We start from the raw sequence: 16,429 nt of genomic DNA on the forward strand, positions 1-16,429 counted from the left end.
TAATTTGACCAGTTTTATAATAGCTTGGTAGCTTTCTCTGCAAAGACCCTGTGTAGGTGTGTATCGAATATTAATTCTATGTTAGGTGGGGAAATATTGCAGCAATCTATTATGTTTCAAATCTTATGAAAAACATTTTCCTTTTAAGAGATTTGCAGCAAAGTATTGCTAGAGAACCCAGTGCGCCTTCTTTTCCTTCTGTGCCTGCATACCAAACTGGGGGAAACAAACCTCCAGCATCTTCGACTCCAACTCCAGCTCCCAGAACCAGCGTGGTAAGTAAAGGAACCATTTAAACAAATGTATAGTGTTATTTTCCTTCATAGCTGTTTCTTGAATGAGAAACCACCTGTTCCGTGGTGGCTGCCGTTGCAGGTGGGCATCATTTCTATTTGCTTATTTAAATATATACAATACCACTTACCATTACAGATCTTGAAGTGGTTTATTAAGATAGAAACGATTAAAAAAATAAATAAATACATGAACACAGTTTCAATAAAAATAGTGCCCTAGTTATCCGCAATACTATAAGGCGGTTGGATTAATGTTACTAGTCAGGGAAAACCCAAGTCAGCAAATAAGTTTTTCGTAAAGCATTTCAGTGGTGGAGCATTTCGGAATGTAGGTGCCACTGTGGAGAAGGCCTGCTTTTGTGTTGTCCCAGGTTCTGTGGTTACATAGTACCCTCTTTGTCTGGCCCTTGGACCTCTTAACTAGACTGCTCCCCTTTGTCCCAGGCCACACCTGGCAGTGACCCAGCTTCATGTCCCCAGTATTTATGCCTGACTGGAATCACTACTACTATTATTAATACAGTGGTACCTCGGGTTAAGTACTTAATTCGTTCCGGAGGTCCGTGCTTAACCTGAAACTGTTCTTAACCTGAAGCACCACTTTAGCTAATTGGGCCTCCTGCTGCTGTCGCGCTGCCGGAGCACGATTTCTGTTCTCATCCTGAAGCAAAGTTCTTAACCTGAAGCACTATTTCTGGGTTAGCGGAGTCTGTAACCTGAAGCATATGTAACCTGAAGTGCATGTAACCCGAGGTACCACTGTAATTGAATTTCTATATCACCCTTTACACAGAGGTCTCAGGGCGGTTCACAGAATAAAATCAAAATATAAAACCACAAAATACACAATCAAAATAAAAACAACAACCCAGTAACAGCCCACCCCCCAAAAAACACATTTTAAAAGGGCATAGGATCCTCACAACATTTAAAGTAAGACAATTAACAAACCTGGACAGGAGCCACTCATTGGAAAGACCGTGATCTCAGAAATGTCTGCGGCAATATTTATTGGCAACCAAATTGGCCGGGTGTGGAATGTGTCCTTAACCTCTGTTAGAGGATGGAGAGAATGGGTGGGTGTATAAGGGACTATTGGAACTAGCACAAAGGTAACATTTATATTAACTGGTAAAGGTAATATTTGTATCCGCACTGGCAGGTGGCCCCCAGAAGGTTATATGGCCCTTGGGATTAAAATATAGGGAATAGGTAGCATGGCCCTGGGTTGTTCAGAGCTTAGACTTGAAGCCTTGTTTCTTGGCTCATGTTTCCTATTGATTTTCAGAGCCTATTCTGTTTAGTGCCACACACAGATGATAGCATTGTAGTTTATGTCTATGCAGCACACACCTAACTCCACTTTTCTTATTTAGGCCAGTAAACCACAGCCCCCAGCACGCCCTCCCCCGCCAGTGATTTCTTCGGCAAATGCACTCTCTACTCCTGTACAAGCAGCCATTGGCACAGCACCTTCTCCGGCTGGCTCTACGGCTAGCACAGCACCTTCACAGGCTCAGGGGCCGCCTTATCCGACATATCCAGGATACCCTGGGTAAGTTTGCAAAGAAAAGAAAAAAGAAGGAGCTTAAGCACCACTTGAGAGATTAGATTGCTCTTAATTATTCAGCAATAGTCTTCTTCTTCTTCTTCTTTGACCATCAGTCATAGCCAAGTAAAGATTGTCTTCCAAAAATGTCTTAACAGTGAGTCTGTAAGTGACTGTGGAGGCCAGTTCTGGATCCACATGTCCTTCCACAGTGGGGACATAGGTTTCCGGGTGGGAGCTGGTTATGGTGAAGGTTTGCCAAGCGTGCTTTCCTCTTAGCACGTTTCTCCCTTTTGTCCTGAGTTCGAGTGTCTTCAAAGCCCATGACATCTTTGGTAAAGGCTGTTCTCCAACTGGAGCACTCGCAGGCCAGTGTTTCCCAGTTGTCAGTTTTTATACTCCATTTTTTTAGATTTGCCTTGAGAGAGTCTTTAAACCTCTTTTATTGACCACCAGCATTTTTAAGTTTGGAATAGAGCAGTTGCTTTGGAAGACGTTAATCAGGCATCCGAACAAGATGACCAGTCCAACGAAGTTGATGTTGAAGAATCATTGCTTTGACACTGGTGATCTTTGCTTCTTCCTGTACACTGGCATTAGTTTGCCTGTCTTCCCAAGTGATGTGTAACAATTTTTTGGAGACACTGTTGATGGAATCTTTCAAGGAGTTGCAGATGGCGTTTACAAGCGGTCCATATTTCATAAGCAATGGTAGCACCAAGTTAAAGCTCTTGCCAGTGGAAGTTATTGTGGCAGGAGGATGTCACAATTGGATCTCCCCTAGATTATTAAGACCCTATTAAGGATTCCAAAATTCTGGAAAGTTGTTTCTTTAGCAGAAGGTTTGATGGGCTGTGGAGGGGGAGATCCTTCAGAAGGCCAACTGGAGAGGTTTATGTGCTCTGCGGTATTGTAACTGTACATCCTGCCACTTTTTGTTTTCACAGATACTGCCAGATGCCTATGCCAATGGGCTACAATCCTTACATGTATGGCCAGTTCAATCTGCCATACAATCCTGCGGCTATGTACCAAAATCCTGGACAAGCACCGTATCCAGGACCACAGCAGCCTGGATATCCTTACCCACAACACCCTCCACAACAGCCTGGATATCCTTATCCACAGCAATAACATATCTGCAAAGAAGCACTGCTTGTTATAACTAAGAGAAACTTGCAATAAGCATACTAAACCTTTAGTTCCAGTTAGTGTACCTCGCTGTATTGAAAACGCTCCGTAACTTTTCTCTGGTTAGATTCTCAAACATTCTGTGCTCCCGATTGGATTCTGACTGTATTAAACCTCTTAAAGGATCAGCAGGCTGCATCTGTAGTATGTGAACAGAATTAGATCACAGCAAACGGTGTGAACTACACTTAAACCAAAATTCTTTATTAAAAAAAAAGTAATTTCCTATAAATAGTATTTGGGGTGATTGAGATGAAAAGCAAAAGGAATTGCACTGGGTGAGATTTAGTCCACAAGACTAAATGCGGTTTCCTTCTATATTTTGCTGGTTTGTATTTTGGGTATCAGTTTAGCTCACAATCAAGACATTGTAAATCTTAAGTACAACATAATATTGCATAGAGATGGTTTAGAAATGTTTAACAGTAGATATTTCTTACTACCCTATAACTGGTGTTATGTTTCTGAAGTTTGGGTGCACTCTTTGGCGTTGGTTTTTGAAGCCGAGGTTTCTGCTAAACACTCAAGGATGGAGATAGGTTGTATTTAAGTTCCTGTAATATACAAATGATTCCATAGATCAATATTATGTTACCCCAGAATGAGCAAGAAAAATAAATAAATCTGCATATTTTTATTGAATCTTTCAGAAGACGCTTTCAAGTTGTAAGATGTTCATCAGTGATGATTTGCAAAAAAATGTTGCTAAATTGCTATTCATGACTGGCTGAGAAGTAAAACACTTGACGTTTATTTTGATATCTTGCTCCTGGTTTATCTAAGTTGTGTCGACCTGCTTGAACTGCTATGAATCTAGTAGCACTGCCTTCAGTCTCTTCACAATACCACATTTTCCCAGTCCATGCAGACATAGAAGGATAATCCCACACAAGAATAATCTAGGTTCACATGTTAAACATAGGTATCACATATCTGAAATAATAGTTAAAAATCAAGATTTTTGTTTTTAAGCATGTGGTTGAATCTAGGTGACTTGGAGTAGTTTAAGCACAGATGTTTGCTGTAGTTTCATTTTAAAATTTGGATGGATTCTGTCCCATGAAAGTCAATCCTAGAGTTAATATCCTGTACCTCTAATGGTGCCTTTGATGCTAGAAATGTATGCATGGCCAGTGGCAAATATTGTTGGACAAGACAGAAACTTGCCAAACTTGAAAAGCACACAAAATCTTAAACAAGTTAAGACTTGAATTTTCTATCATACATGGGTGAATTAATGCAGGTTATGTGACAGTATTTCACAGCTAAAAATATAGCTTATATCCAAACCAGTCATTCTCAGAGCAGACCCACTGAAATCTGTAGACTAAAGTTACTTAAGACCACTAATACCAGTGGTTCTTCCTGTGTATGATTTAGCAAACCTTGACTACACCTTGTTGTTTAATTGCAGTGAAAACATATTTAGTAGTAGAAGCTGAAAGACCCTTCCCAGGTTAAAAACAAAAGCCCACCTGACATCACAGCGATTCTTGGATTTGTGGCGTACATTCAAATATTTAGAAACTAGGCAAATAACAGGTGTAGAGATTGAATATTGTCCATACCCTATATGAAAAGGCAAACTACTTTTCAGAATGCTAAAGCTTTATGTTGCCATAACATGGGTAGTAGGCTTTTGAAAATAAAATTATCCACTAGAGGGCAGTCTCTCACCATCAAGTAGAGAAAATTTCCATGTTATTGACGCATAATTGTTAAACTGTTAAATACAGAGCAAGGTATCAACTATTAAATAAACTTGCTCTATCACAGTTCCTAGGGCAGTTTTCATATAAAAAAATAAAATGGGGATTACACAATAAAAATCAGTCCTTGGGAGGGGGTCGCAAAGATGGGGTGTTCTTGGTAGGTGTGCCTATCTCTGAACCTCCCTTCCTTTTACCAAGGTGAGGAGGGGGTGCAGAAAGAAAGGGAGACCTAAAGGGCTCTGGAAGCCCATCCTGATTCCTTGGCAGGTTCGTTTGGGAAAAAACCACCAAGTTGTTTAGACCTTCAAAGGTTAAGCACTGTTACTTAGATGCTCAAAACAAATCAAGAGGCAGTGTAGCTGCATTTAAAATTTGTGCAGTATGTTTCCTATGACCAGTTCCAGACAGCAATCCAGCTGCAGTATTCTGAACAGTGCTAAAGAGAGTGAAAAACTTTGCAAAAGTCCACTTTAGGGAAATAAAATTAAAGGATAATGTTAACATAATAAAGAGAATGTAAATGGTACCTTGTTTGCTTTAAATGACCGATAGATTCCTGGAAGGTTTCCCAAACTACTTATGGAAGAAGAGGACTGCAGACAACTAATGGCTTTGTCCTTTAGGAACAAGGTAGGTCTTGGTTGTACGAAGTATAGTTGGACAGTTCCTAGCAAGTACAGTTGTACCTTGGTTTTTAAACGCCTTGGGAGCCGGACAATTTGGCTCCTGAATGATCGAAAACCGGAAGTGATTGTTCCGGTTTTCAAACGTTCTTTGGAACCCGAACGTCTGACGCAGCTTCTGTGGCTTCCGATTGGCTGCAGGAGTTTCCTTGGTTCCCGAACATTTTGGAAGTCGACTTCCAAGGTACCACTATATTGCGTTTTGGCCCAGAGGCCAAAAAGATGAGTTCGTGGGCATTGTTATGGCATTCAGCCTTGTAGATGGGAATTTGGCATTGCACCAGTGCTATGAATTTTTATTTATTTTGACTGATGCGGATGGCTGGAGGAGTCTGAATAACTTAAAATTGGTATGCTAATCTACAGGTGGAGTGGTTTTGGGTGGTACAGTTTTCCTTGGGAGTGCTACCATTTTATAATACAAGAGAAATTCCACGTGAGTGCTGTCACAAGGTGAAAAACCCGTACTGAATATTTTCTTTGCAAACTTCTTTCATAGCAAATACAGTGGTGCCCCGCAAGACGAATGCCTCGCAAGACGAAAAACCCGCTGGACGAAAGGGTTTTCTGTTTTGGAGGTGCTTCGCAAAACGAATTTCCTATGGGCTTGCTTCGCAAGATGAAAATGTCTTGCGAGTTTTTCCGACTTCCCCCCCTTCCCCCCTTTTTCTAAGCCGCTAAGCCGCTTATCTGCTTATCCGATAAGCCGCTAAAAGCCGCTTATCTGCTTATCCGATAAGCCGCTAAAAGCCGCTAATGGCGCTAATCCGCTAAGCCGTCAATGGGCTTGCTTCGCAAGACGAAAAAACCGCTAGACGAAGAGAATTGCGGAACGGATTCTTTTTGTCTTGCGAGGCACCACTGTAGCTCAAAGATGCTTTTGCCATATCACTAGCAGCTTGATGTTGACTCGCACCGGATATGTGCAGTTCTGGTGCATGTATAGAGAGGAGAAAAAACTACAGATCAAAGGAAGAGGAAAACCATTTAGTTCACCCACTTACACTTGGTAGGATTTAAGATCTATCTAAGAGAGGGATAGCTGACATGGTGGCATGACCAATGCCTCGGCGGCTGAGGGTACATTCTAGTCCAACCATATGCCAGCCGTTATATTTTCTTGTGATATCTTATTGCTATAATACCCTAGGAAAACATGATGCCAGGACCTCAAGTGCTAGCAGCACTCACACAAAAAAAATAAGTAGCTGGCAATCAAGTATTCTATACAGTGGTTCCTCTGGTTAAGTACTTAATTTGTTCCGGAGGTCCGTTCTTAACCTGAAACTGTTCTTAACCTGAAGCACCACTTCAGCTAATGGGGCCTCCTGCTGCCGCCACGCTGCCGGAGCACGATTTCTGTTCTCCTCCTGAAGCAAAGTTCTTAACCCGAGGTACTATTTCTGGCGGAGTCTGTAACCTGAAGTGTATGTAACCCGAGGTACCACTGTATTAGCAAGAAGAACACTGATATTTATCTCCAGTTAGTCAATTACTCCCAATACTTGCATAGTCCTATTTTTACTGCTTGCATATTTCAGGGCTCAAATTTCAAATTGTTCAACTTTTTATCTTTCTATTCATATTTAGTTGATTCTACTACACAAGTGACATGTAGGTCAGAATATATTTGGCAAGAAAATAGCTAAATGGCTCAGAGCCATGTTCTGCAACCCACAAAATAAGCTTTGGGGAAACTGCAAGAAATGAGTGTGACATTATCTTGAAACATGACCATCTATAGCGCAGATTCAGAGCGAGGATCAGTGTTTGAGGGCTCTGCTTCTTGAGAGAGTTCCATGCAAATGCAAATGTTAAGCCTTGCATTTGTTATGGGCGTTTGATCAATAGGGGCAAGGGCAAACAGATTCATCAACAACATGCAGTGAGCCACCAGGAACTATAGAGATGGTCCTGATTTGTTCAGCTGGTGCCGTCCTGCCACATCTGAGCAGAGGAAGTGGCAGAATGAATGGTGGGTTTGGTGTTGGTTTTTTTTTTGTATTTTGTTTTCCCCCCAATAGGCTTTTGCAGAACATTCTGCTGCAAATGTGTTGAAAGTGTCAGCAGTGACAAGGAATGTGCGAAATGAGAGAGGCAGCTTTTACTAAGCAGTAAGTGAACCATCCACAAAAGGGTCAAAAGCAAAGGAGGAGAAGGAGGAGGATGTTTGTGAGAGAGAAAGAAGACAGCAATTGGAACGTAAGAGTGGATGATTTCACACAAGAGAAAGGGTGTAAAAAGATGTACGAAAAAGGTGGGTTTTTTTAAAGGAGAAAAAAAACCCATGTTAAAGAGCTAAGGTTGGGGAAATCTTGACAGGTTTCTTTAAAAAAAATTGTATCGTCTGTTCAATACTCCCTTCTTGCCTTCACCTACCTTGTGCAAATCGCTAACAGGAAATTAGTGTACAGTGGTACCTCAGGTTAAGTATTTAATTCGTTCTGGAGGTCCGTTCTTAACCTGAAACTGTTCTTAACCTGAAGCACCACTTTAGCTAATGGGGCCTCCTGCTGCTGCGCCACCGGAGCATGATTTCTGTTCTCATCCTGAAGCAAAGTTCTTAACCTGAAGCACTATTTCTGGGTTAGCGGAGTCTGTAACCTGAAGCGTATGTAACCTGAAGTGTATGTAACCCGAGGTACCACTGTATTCCTATTACAATTTCAAACATTTACACTTTCCACGCTAATTTAGAAAAGGAAAGGGGTGTGTATGGGTGGGAAAGTTACTAATTTGCCTCCTGTGATGGACTGCAACTGGAGTGGCATGAAGCATGAAGCATGTGCATTTCCCTTCTCTCTCGAATGGAAGAAAGGGGAAATCAGAAAATTCAGCAACCGATGAAGAGGTTTGTTCTTAACCGCCTAAGGGAAAGTAGTTGGTGGGCAGGAAAACACAATATAAGCTGTGTATTTGCAATACATTGAGTTTTTACTTACTGCTGTCATTAGGTGCTGGGGAAGGGACTGTTCTCATACAGTTTGGCCCATAGATCTGTGCGATGTGGGGATTTTTCACAACAGTGGTGGATGCTTCAGCAGCGCTGGCTCCATGCAGTTCAATGACCCGAATGTCACAACTCCACAGGAGCTGTGTGTCCCCAAAAACATATCGAGGGGAATCGCCATGTAGAAGTCTGATACAGGGACAAAGGTCCCAAATTAGTAAGAAGTTTTTACTTTCTTGGGCTTCATGATCACTGCAGGTGGTGACAGCAGTCACAAAATTAAAAGATGCCTGCTTCTTGGGAGAAAAGCAATGGCAAACCTAGACAGCATTTTAAAAAGCACAGACATCACCTTACCGACAAAGGTCCATATAGTTTAAGCTATGGTTTTCCCAGTAGTGATGTATGCAAGTGAGAGCCGGACCATAAAGAAGGCTGATTGCCAAAGAATTGATGCTTTTGAATTATGATGCTGGAGGAGACTCTTGAGAGTCCCATGGACTGCAAGAAGTCCAAACCTATCCATTCTGAAGGAAATCAGCCCTGAGTGCTCACTGGAAGGACAGATCCTGAAGCTGAGACTCCAATACTTTGGCCACATCGTGAGAAGAGAAGACTCCCTAGAAAATACCCTGATGTTGAGAAAAATTGAGGGCACAAGGAGAAGGAGATGACAGAGGATGAGATGGTTGGACAGTGTTCTCGAAGCTACGAACATGAGTTTGACCAACCTGCAGGAGGCAGTAGAAGACCGGAGTGCCTGGCGTGCTCTAATCTATGGGGTCACGAAGAGTCGGACACAACTAAACAACAGATAATGCTAAGAGGTATTCTCACTAGGTAAATGCAGGTCACATTCGCACCAAGCTTTTAAAACACTATGGTAGTACTTTAAACAGGCATCACTACCCCCAATAACTCTGGGAGCTAGATTTTTTCCAAGAGTGTTGAGAGTTGTTAGTTGGGCCCCCCTCTCCCTGATCCACAATTCTCAGAGTTCCCTGTGTACCTCTTTGATGGGAATGGGGACCTCCTTGACAATCTATACTTCCCAGGATTTTTTTATTTTTTTTGGGGGGGGGAGAAAACATGAGGGCCACAGTTTTCCAACCTCTGCTATACACAATGGGCAGCAGGCATGTTTAGCTCTAGTTAATGCATGAAGGGGTTAAGACCATAGAGTAAGCAGTACTGGCAGACATAACTAGGTCAACAACCCCTCACTTGGGGGAGTTTGGGAAGGGTTCCCAAAGCCTTTCCTTATTGTCTTCCAGCAGAAGGGATGTCAGAGCTTAGACCGCATGGTTTTCTCAAGCCATCTTTGTGTTTCTGTACAAATAATTTAGAAACTCTTACCTTTAAAAAACTAAGTTAAAATGCCTGTCTTTTCTTGCTGCTGTGTAGAACAGCATATGAATGTGACCTTTGAAGAGAGTTTGTTAGTAAACCATTTTAAGCTTTAAAAGGGGGGGGGGCAGGCAGTATGCCCCACTGAACATGGCTAGCCTCTCCTTAGAAGTAAAAATCCCTAGGATGGCTCTGCAAATCTGCGCCTTAAAGTGGCACAAGGTAAAGGGTCCCCTGACCATTAGGTTCAGTTGTGGCCGACTCTGGGGTTGCGGCGCTCATCTCGCTTTATTGGCCAAGGGAGCCGGCGTACAGCTTCCGGGTCATGAGTAAGCTGCTTCTGGCGAAACAGAGCAGCGCACGGAAACACCGTTTACCTTCCCGCCGGAGCGGTACCTATTTATCTACTTGCACTTTGACGTGCTTTCGATCTGCTAGGTTGGCAGGAGCAGGGACCGAGCAACGGGAGCTCACCCCATCGCGGGGATTCGAACCGCCGACCTTCTAATCAGACTCTGCTGCAATAACAGGCCACGCCTCTGGTATTTCATTTACATGGACTGTCGGATCCTGTGTTTATATGGACTGCTCATTTGCGCACTTGTGTTCACTCTCACATCCCACACTTGTTAAGCGATTTCAGCTTGGACATTTGATTTGCTAATATAGATCTTTTTTAAAAAAACAAAAACGAAAGGTCAACTTTGGGGAGCTTATCCTGCCTCCACCATTCGCTTTTCTTCTCATCGCCAAAGGGAATAGGATTGCTTCTTCTCTGTGCCAGACAAACGCTAGATGTCAGCAGAGGGAAATAAACCAGCTGCTTCTCCAAAATCTTTTTCTGTTGTGTTGTGCTGCTCTTGAATTCCCTCTATCCCAAATGCATCATTGGTATGGGTGGAAAATTATGAACGACACTGGCGAGGGTCAAAATGAAAGGATGCAGGCGTAAGAAAACCAAAGTACAGTGGTACCTTGGTTTTAGAACACCTTAGTATATGAACAACTTGGAAATAGAATGCTGCAAAGCCAGAAGTAGGTGTTCCGGTTTGTGAACTTTGCCTTGGAAGCTGAACATATTCCGCTTCCTGTTTAGTGTGTCCTGTTTGTAAATTGAGTCCCCCAGTGCTAATCAGAGGCTTCCTGTTGAGTCTGTTGGCTGTTGAATCCCAAGCACCCACACAACAGAGAGGTGATATTTGGAGCTTTTGTTTTTGCTATTTTATTTTTTTTTTGCATTTTTTGTGTGTGGCTTTTTCATTATTTTTTTTTTTTACTGTGACTTGTTCTTTGTTTTATGGGACTGACTTGTGACTTTGGCTTGTGACTTCATTTTTGTGACTTGTTTTTGTGACTGTGTGGAACCCAGTCCAGCAACTGGTTGATTGTGTGACTGCAGAAATGGATAAAAGCCCCCCATCCAAACAATGACTATCATCAGTGCACGTAAGAAAAAAAAAATTATTTTTTATCATCTACAATACTGCGTTATTTATATTACAGTATAGTACATTGATTATTGCTTTCATTTTATGGATCAATGGTCTCGTTAGATAGTAAAATTCATATTAAAATGCTGTCTTAGGGGTTGTTTTTAAAAGTCTGGAACAGATTAATCCATTTTGCATTACTTTCTATGGGAAAGCACACCTTGGTTTTAGAACGCTTTGGTTTTGGAACAGACTTCTGGAACGGATTGAGTTTGGGAACCAAGGTACCACTGTATAGAGAAGCTATAAAAGGAGATGGTTTGGAATTCACGGGGAAAACCTGGGTGTTACCTGTGAATCTATACAATACACTTGCATGATACAAGGCATTTGTCACTTACCTCCCCCAGCTGCATAAAATAGGGTGTGTGTTGGGGGGGTCAGTTTCACTGAAATTAATGAGAAGTGTTACAAAAGCACAGGTGCTCTTGAAGAATGATCCGCAGGATTCCAAATGATAATAATGCTTTCTTCCAAAGAGCTCAGAATGCTTCCCCCTTTCCCATTTGAACCTCACAACATCCCTGGGAAGCAGGCTAGGCTGAGAGAGAGAGATCACCCAGCAAACCTCATCACTTTAGTGGAGGTATGAACGTTGCTCTCTCTGGTTTGAGTCCAACACTCTACCTAAGTTGGTCCCCTGATGTTGAAAGCACTGGAGTCCTACCAGGAAAAAGCGGGGCAGCCCTCCTTACGTTTCAAATCCCCAATATAATATTGGATAATGAGAAGGTGCAATAGGCAGAATTGGGGAAAGGGTTGTAGCTCAATGATACAGCTCCATATAAGACAGATCCCTGTCTTTCTGTGTATCAGAAACGTCTAATTTTAGCTTGCTTGTTTGCCGAAGTTCCTCTGAAGTGGAAATTAATCAGCCAACACAGATATGGGGAACCTGCATGTTTGTCCAATGATGCGCTATTTTTGGCCTGTAGTTGTTGTCCATATCAAGTTTTTGTGTGCGTGCGAAATCCTTGACATTTGCAGATGCACATTTAAAACCATATTTTAAACCATATTTCCCTAGCATGGGCGTTAATGACAGGACAGTAAACATGGATTTTGAAAGCTCTTGTGGTCGCTAAGAGACTTCAGTACTGGAAGGATAAACACCCACTGCCTATCACACAATGGTCTGAGGACCACCCTGCTCTGGCGACATTAAGTTTTATAGATATCTGTTTTGTGTGGATACCTCTTGGGAAATATGAGGGCTTATAACAACCTATATGTTTAATTTAATATGAATGTACTGATGGTTCTTATATCCTTAATGTGGGCTGATGGTTGTGGTTATTCAAGACTGGGAGCCCTTAATGAAATCTGTGAAGCCCCTTCTCCTGATCTTCTCCTCTGCTTTTTTCTCATTTAGGTCTTTTTGTTGTCTTCTGATGCAATAACTAAATGGGCCAGCACAAAAAGGTAAGGGAGCCAGGCACTTTTTCTCCCTTCCCCAGGCACTGGAGGGCAGAATCTGCTGTGTCCACTCCTTTGAGACACCTTCCTTGCGCTTACGTGACATTTTATTGGTTTGTCATGAAGTCAGCACTGCAGAGACTGAGACAATCCTGGTATGTCCAGGAACCAAAAACAAACAAGATGTCTGCAATCCAATTGTTGTTCACTGCCGCCTTTAAACTTAAGCAACTGAAGACGTGAAGCTTCTCCCCACTCTTCATTTCCATTCAAGGAAAAGCTTCACCTTCATTTCTTCATGCAAAGCTGCTGCTAAAAAGCGCAGGAGCAGGGTCAGTAAAAAAAGTAGAGAAGAGTTGGCAACCCTATTTCTGCTGCCACAAACATGCTTCAAGTTGCAAATGCAGCCTCTGTATCTCAGTATCTCAGGAAATAGTATGAAACCTTTCTTGTGTATGTTTTGAGCCCACTCACACCCCAGTTCCCTCAAACAAGCTGTGGCAGGGGTGAAATTCAGTTCTAAATGTGTTTACTTGTAAGCCCCACACAGGTCAAATGGGACTTTGAAATTAGTGTGCATGGGAGCACAGCCTTATAGCTACCAAGACATTTGCTGGTACATTATTGTTGCACACTCCTCTTGGTAACAGCCATTGGGTCAGTTCTGCCAGCCCCGCTCTTTCCCCATATTCCATTGGCAGTGCATGTATTTGGGGAGGGGGCACACACTAATGTAGAACAGAATGTCCATCTTTTCGTCTGAGGAATGTTGGAGGGTATTGTGAGATGTGAAGCTCATAGCGGTCAAGTAGAAGCAGAAGGAAGTCAACAATATAAAACACATTAAGAGATTCAACTCATGCTAAAGGCTACAAAATACAAGCAATACTAATATAGGTTTGAATCATATCAAATAGTACCTATAAGGTGATAGGTACCGAGATTTGTTTAAGTTTAAGTTATCATGTTGGTATAGTGTTCTTGATTATTGTCTTTTCTTTTTGCTAAAAAATAATATGCATGGATGTTATGGATGCAATAAGTTAGGTACAGATTTCAACATGAACAGGAAGCATTCAAGCTATTTTGGAAGTAATAAACAAGGCTTTAGAAAAGGAAACCATCTCTCCTTGTTGTCAACATTCAGACTAGACCCGCTTAAAATAATGGACACAACCAACTGAGGACTATTAATTTCAATGACTCTACTCTGAGTAGAACTTAGTTGAACACAATCCAAGACTTCAGACTAATGCCTAAAGGTTTAGAATATGTCTGATGTTTTAAAGTTTTGTATAAGGAAAAAATAGTTTTTCGATAACATGTTTAATATGTCTTAATGATCTGATTACCAACTCAAATTATATTAAAAGTATTTTTAATATATTAAAAATATTTTAAGTATACAGGTATGTATCCCATCCTGGAAAATATTTAATAAAATGAAGAAGAAGCTGTCTGAACCCATAAAAGTGTGTGAGAGAAGATGAAGAAAAGTGTTACCAGCCCACAAGAGGTCCCTCTTTTTCATCTGTAAAATGGATAATATGGAGAATATATAAAATAAGCTATAGCTAAAAAGAGCCTTCCAAAGCAACAAAAATGTATTTTCAATTTGCATATAATCAGGATTCTGCACTTCAGAAAAATCTTACATTTTATTTCATAAACATAGGCATCTGCTGCTAATTAAAGCTGCAGCATATAATTACACCCTTTCTTATTAGTAGATATGGAGTCTGACAGTTGCTTAGATACAAAATAAGCAACTACAGATTGTCTCCTGCACTTTAAAAAGCACAGGGAGTTTGAACAACAGGATTTTAAAGTTCTGTATTATCTTCAGTAAATGTGCCTTGGGGAGGGGAAGGATGTTAATCTCATTGGTGGTATGTAATTTTAGAAGTCATGGCATTAAGTTACCGCCTCCTCTGTCTACCCCACAAAATACCCTTGCAAAGAGAGATAAGTGATCATTGTCCTCTAGAGAAGCACTAAACAAGAGAAAGAGCATTGCATGGTATCCTCCCTCTGTTGTGTGGGCAGGTAATCCCTCCCCTACCTGGCCTGGTCTCCTTGGCAACAGTTCCCTCAGGTGGGATTGGACAATTGACTGAGGTAGGCGGAGACCTCTAGGTATCCCACCTGAGGGAGGCAAAGCCAAGCCTATGCTGTTGGAGCCGCTTCAGATCTAGGGGCTGTGCGCGTCCACGCAAAGGGCGCCCCCCGTTTTAAGCGAGGAGCGGTCATTGTATAAGTAGTCAATGTTTTTCCAGGACCAAATGTCCTCACATTCTTATAGATCCTATAATACCACATTCCTCCTTGCTTTTGAAACCAAACACACACAACTTCACTTTTACCTAAACAAAGAGTGCCATGAAACAGTAGAGGTTAAAACTGGGTGTGATCCAGCAAAATTGCCTGCACTTATGTTTCAGTCAAGTAAATTGAATTCAAACTTGAGGATAAATACCGAGCTCCTTCAGTTTCAATGCAAGTTTGGAGTGTTGCAACTTTTGCTGGATCGTACAGATTGGCTCAAATCGCACAAGGGCACATGAGGAAACAGCCTTTTGTGTGCCTAGCTGATGTGTTTCTGTTTATGTATTCCCATCAAGTTGAAGTCCCTTAACCTACACCTAAAACTTAACGAGGAAGATGCTGGGCAGACCTGACTAGGGAAGACGTTTCATAAAGCTTCCAAAGGCATGATCTGAAGGTCCATGGTGCATCAGTCCTGATGAAGCTAGGAAGGTCTGACTATGGTCATTGCATGGACGAGAAACCATTTAGGAACTTCCCAGCATGGCAGCTTCAGCTGCATGATGCAAGAAACCATGTATGTTGCGTGACGCCTAACGACATAATGGTTTGCCCACAACTATGGCTGGTTTGGACCCATAATGTTCAGGCCAACCATGCAGCTGGAAAGGGCATTACTTTCAGAAGGGGCAGGGCCGGCCCTATGATGAGGCAGAATGAGGCATCTGCCTCAGGTGACAGATGCTGAGATGCAGGGACTTGCCAGAGCTGTGAGTGTTCCCTGCCCTGTGCCCCTTCACTAGCCCAATGCCCTCAAGTACAGTGGAACACACTTTTTTTCACCAGTACTGGAGTAGAATTCAACTACCAGTCCCATCAGCTTCCATATGTGTCATGGTGAAGGGCACCATCTTGCCCATTGCCTCAGGCAGCAAAATGTCCTGAGCCTGGTGGAGCCGATTGTCCCAAGAGAAGAACTCTTAATTTTCGCAATCTAATAGCTTTTGGTTCCCCACTTCTTGTCTTATCAAGATGACATGTAACTGCATCATCACGACAGTGCAGCTGCTTGTGGGCGATGGGCATTGCGTGTAATTAAGGAAGCATGTTGCTTTTGCCCAATGCAAGCCATCTCACCCCACTAATAAACTTTTCCCTTTCCCTCATTCGGTTAATAAGCTTTTGCTTTCCTCGCTCACAGGAGTCTGAAATTCAGCTGCGACACCTCCGAGCACAGAGCCCTTGTTATTAAACTGCAGGGGATGCAATCAGAGAAGTTAATGCCTTGGTAATTCTCCTGATCCATGCTGTTATCTTCCAAAATCTTTTGAGAGGATGCTACCTGCCCGAGGAGCACTGTGTGCCGTGCTTATTCCACCTCGCAAAGCACCTTTGAGACTTGGAATGTTTAGGTATAACTCTATTATTATGTATTTCGAGATGAGTTAAAGAGGAGCCATTCGCGCTTTGTGAAAGAATCAGGAAAGGGAAACTTGGAAAGGATCAGTTTTGTGTTCTGCACCAGCTGCA

General features: G+C 42.2%; 1 protein-coding gene across 2 annotated transcripts in view; it reads left to right on the plus strand.

The window, feature by feature from the left end:
- PDCD6IP (programmed cell death 6 interacting protein) overlaps nt 1-3,795 on the plus strand; it is a 28,370-nt gene extending 24,575 nt beyond the window's left edge. For both annotated transcript variants that reach the window (XM_079947763.1, XM_079947764.1), the window contains exons 16-18: nt 149-275; nt 1,673-1,851; nt 2,793-3,795. In XM_079947763.1, the coding sequence (XP_079803889.1) occupies nt 149-275; nt 1,673-1,851; nt 2,793-2,979 (493 nt within the window). In that variant the 3' untranslated portion in view covers nt 2,980-3,795. The remainder of the gene's footprint in view (nt 1-148; nt 276-1,672; nt 1,852-2,792) is intronic.
- The last annotated feature ends 12,634 nt before the right edge of the window (nt 3,796-16,429 follow it).

Source organism: Podarcis cretensis, assembly GCF_951804945.1.
Source record: "Podarcis cretensis genome assembly, chromosome: 12".
NCBI lineage: Eukaryota > Metazoa > Chordata > Lepidosauria > Squamata > Lacertidae > Podarcis > Podarcis cretensis.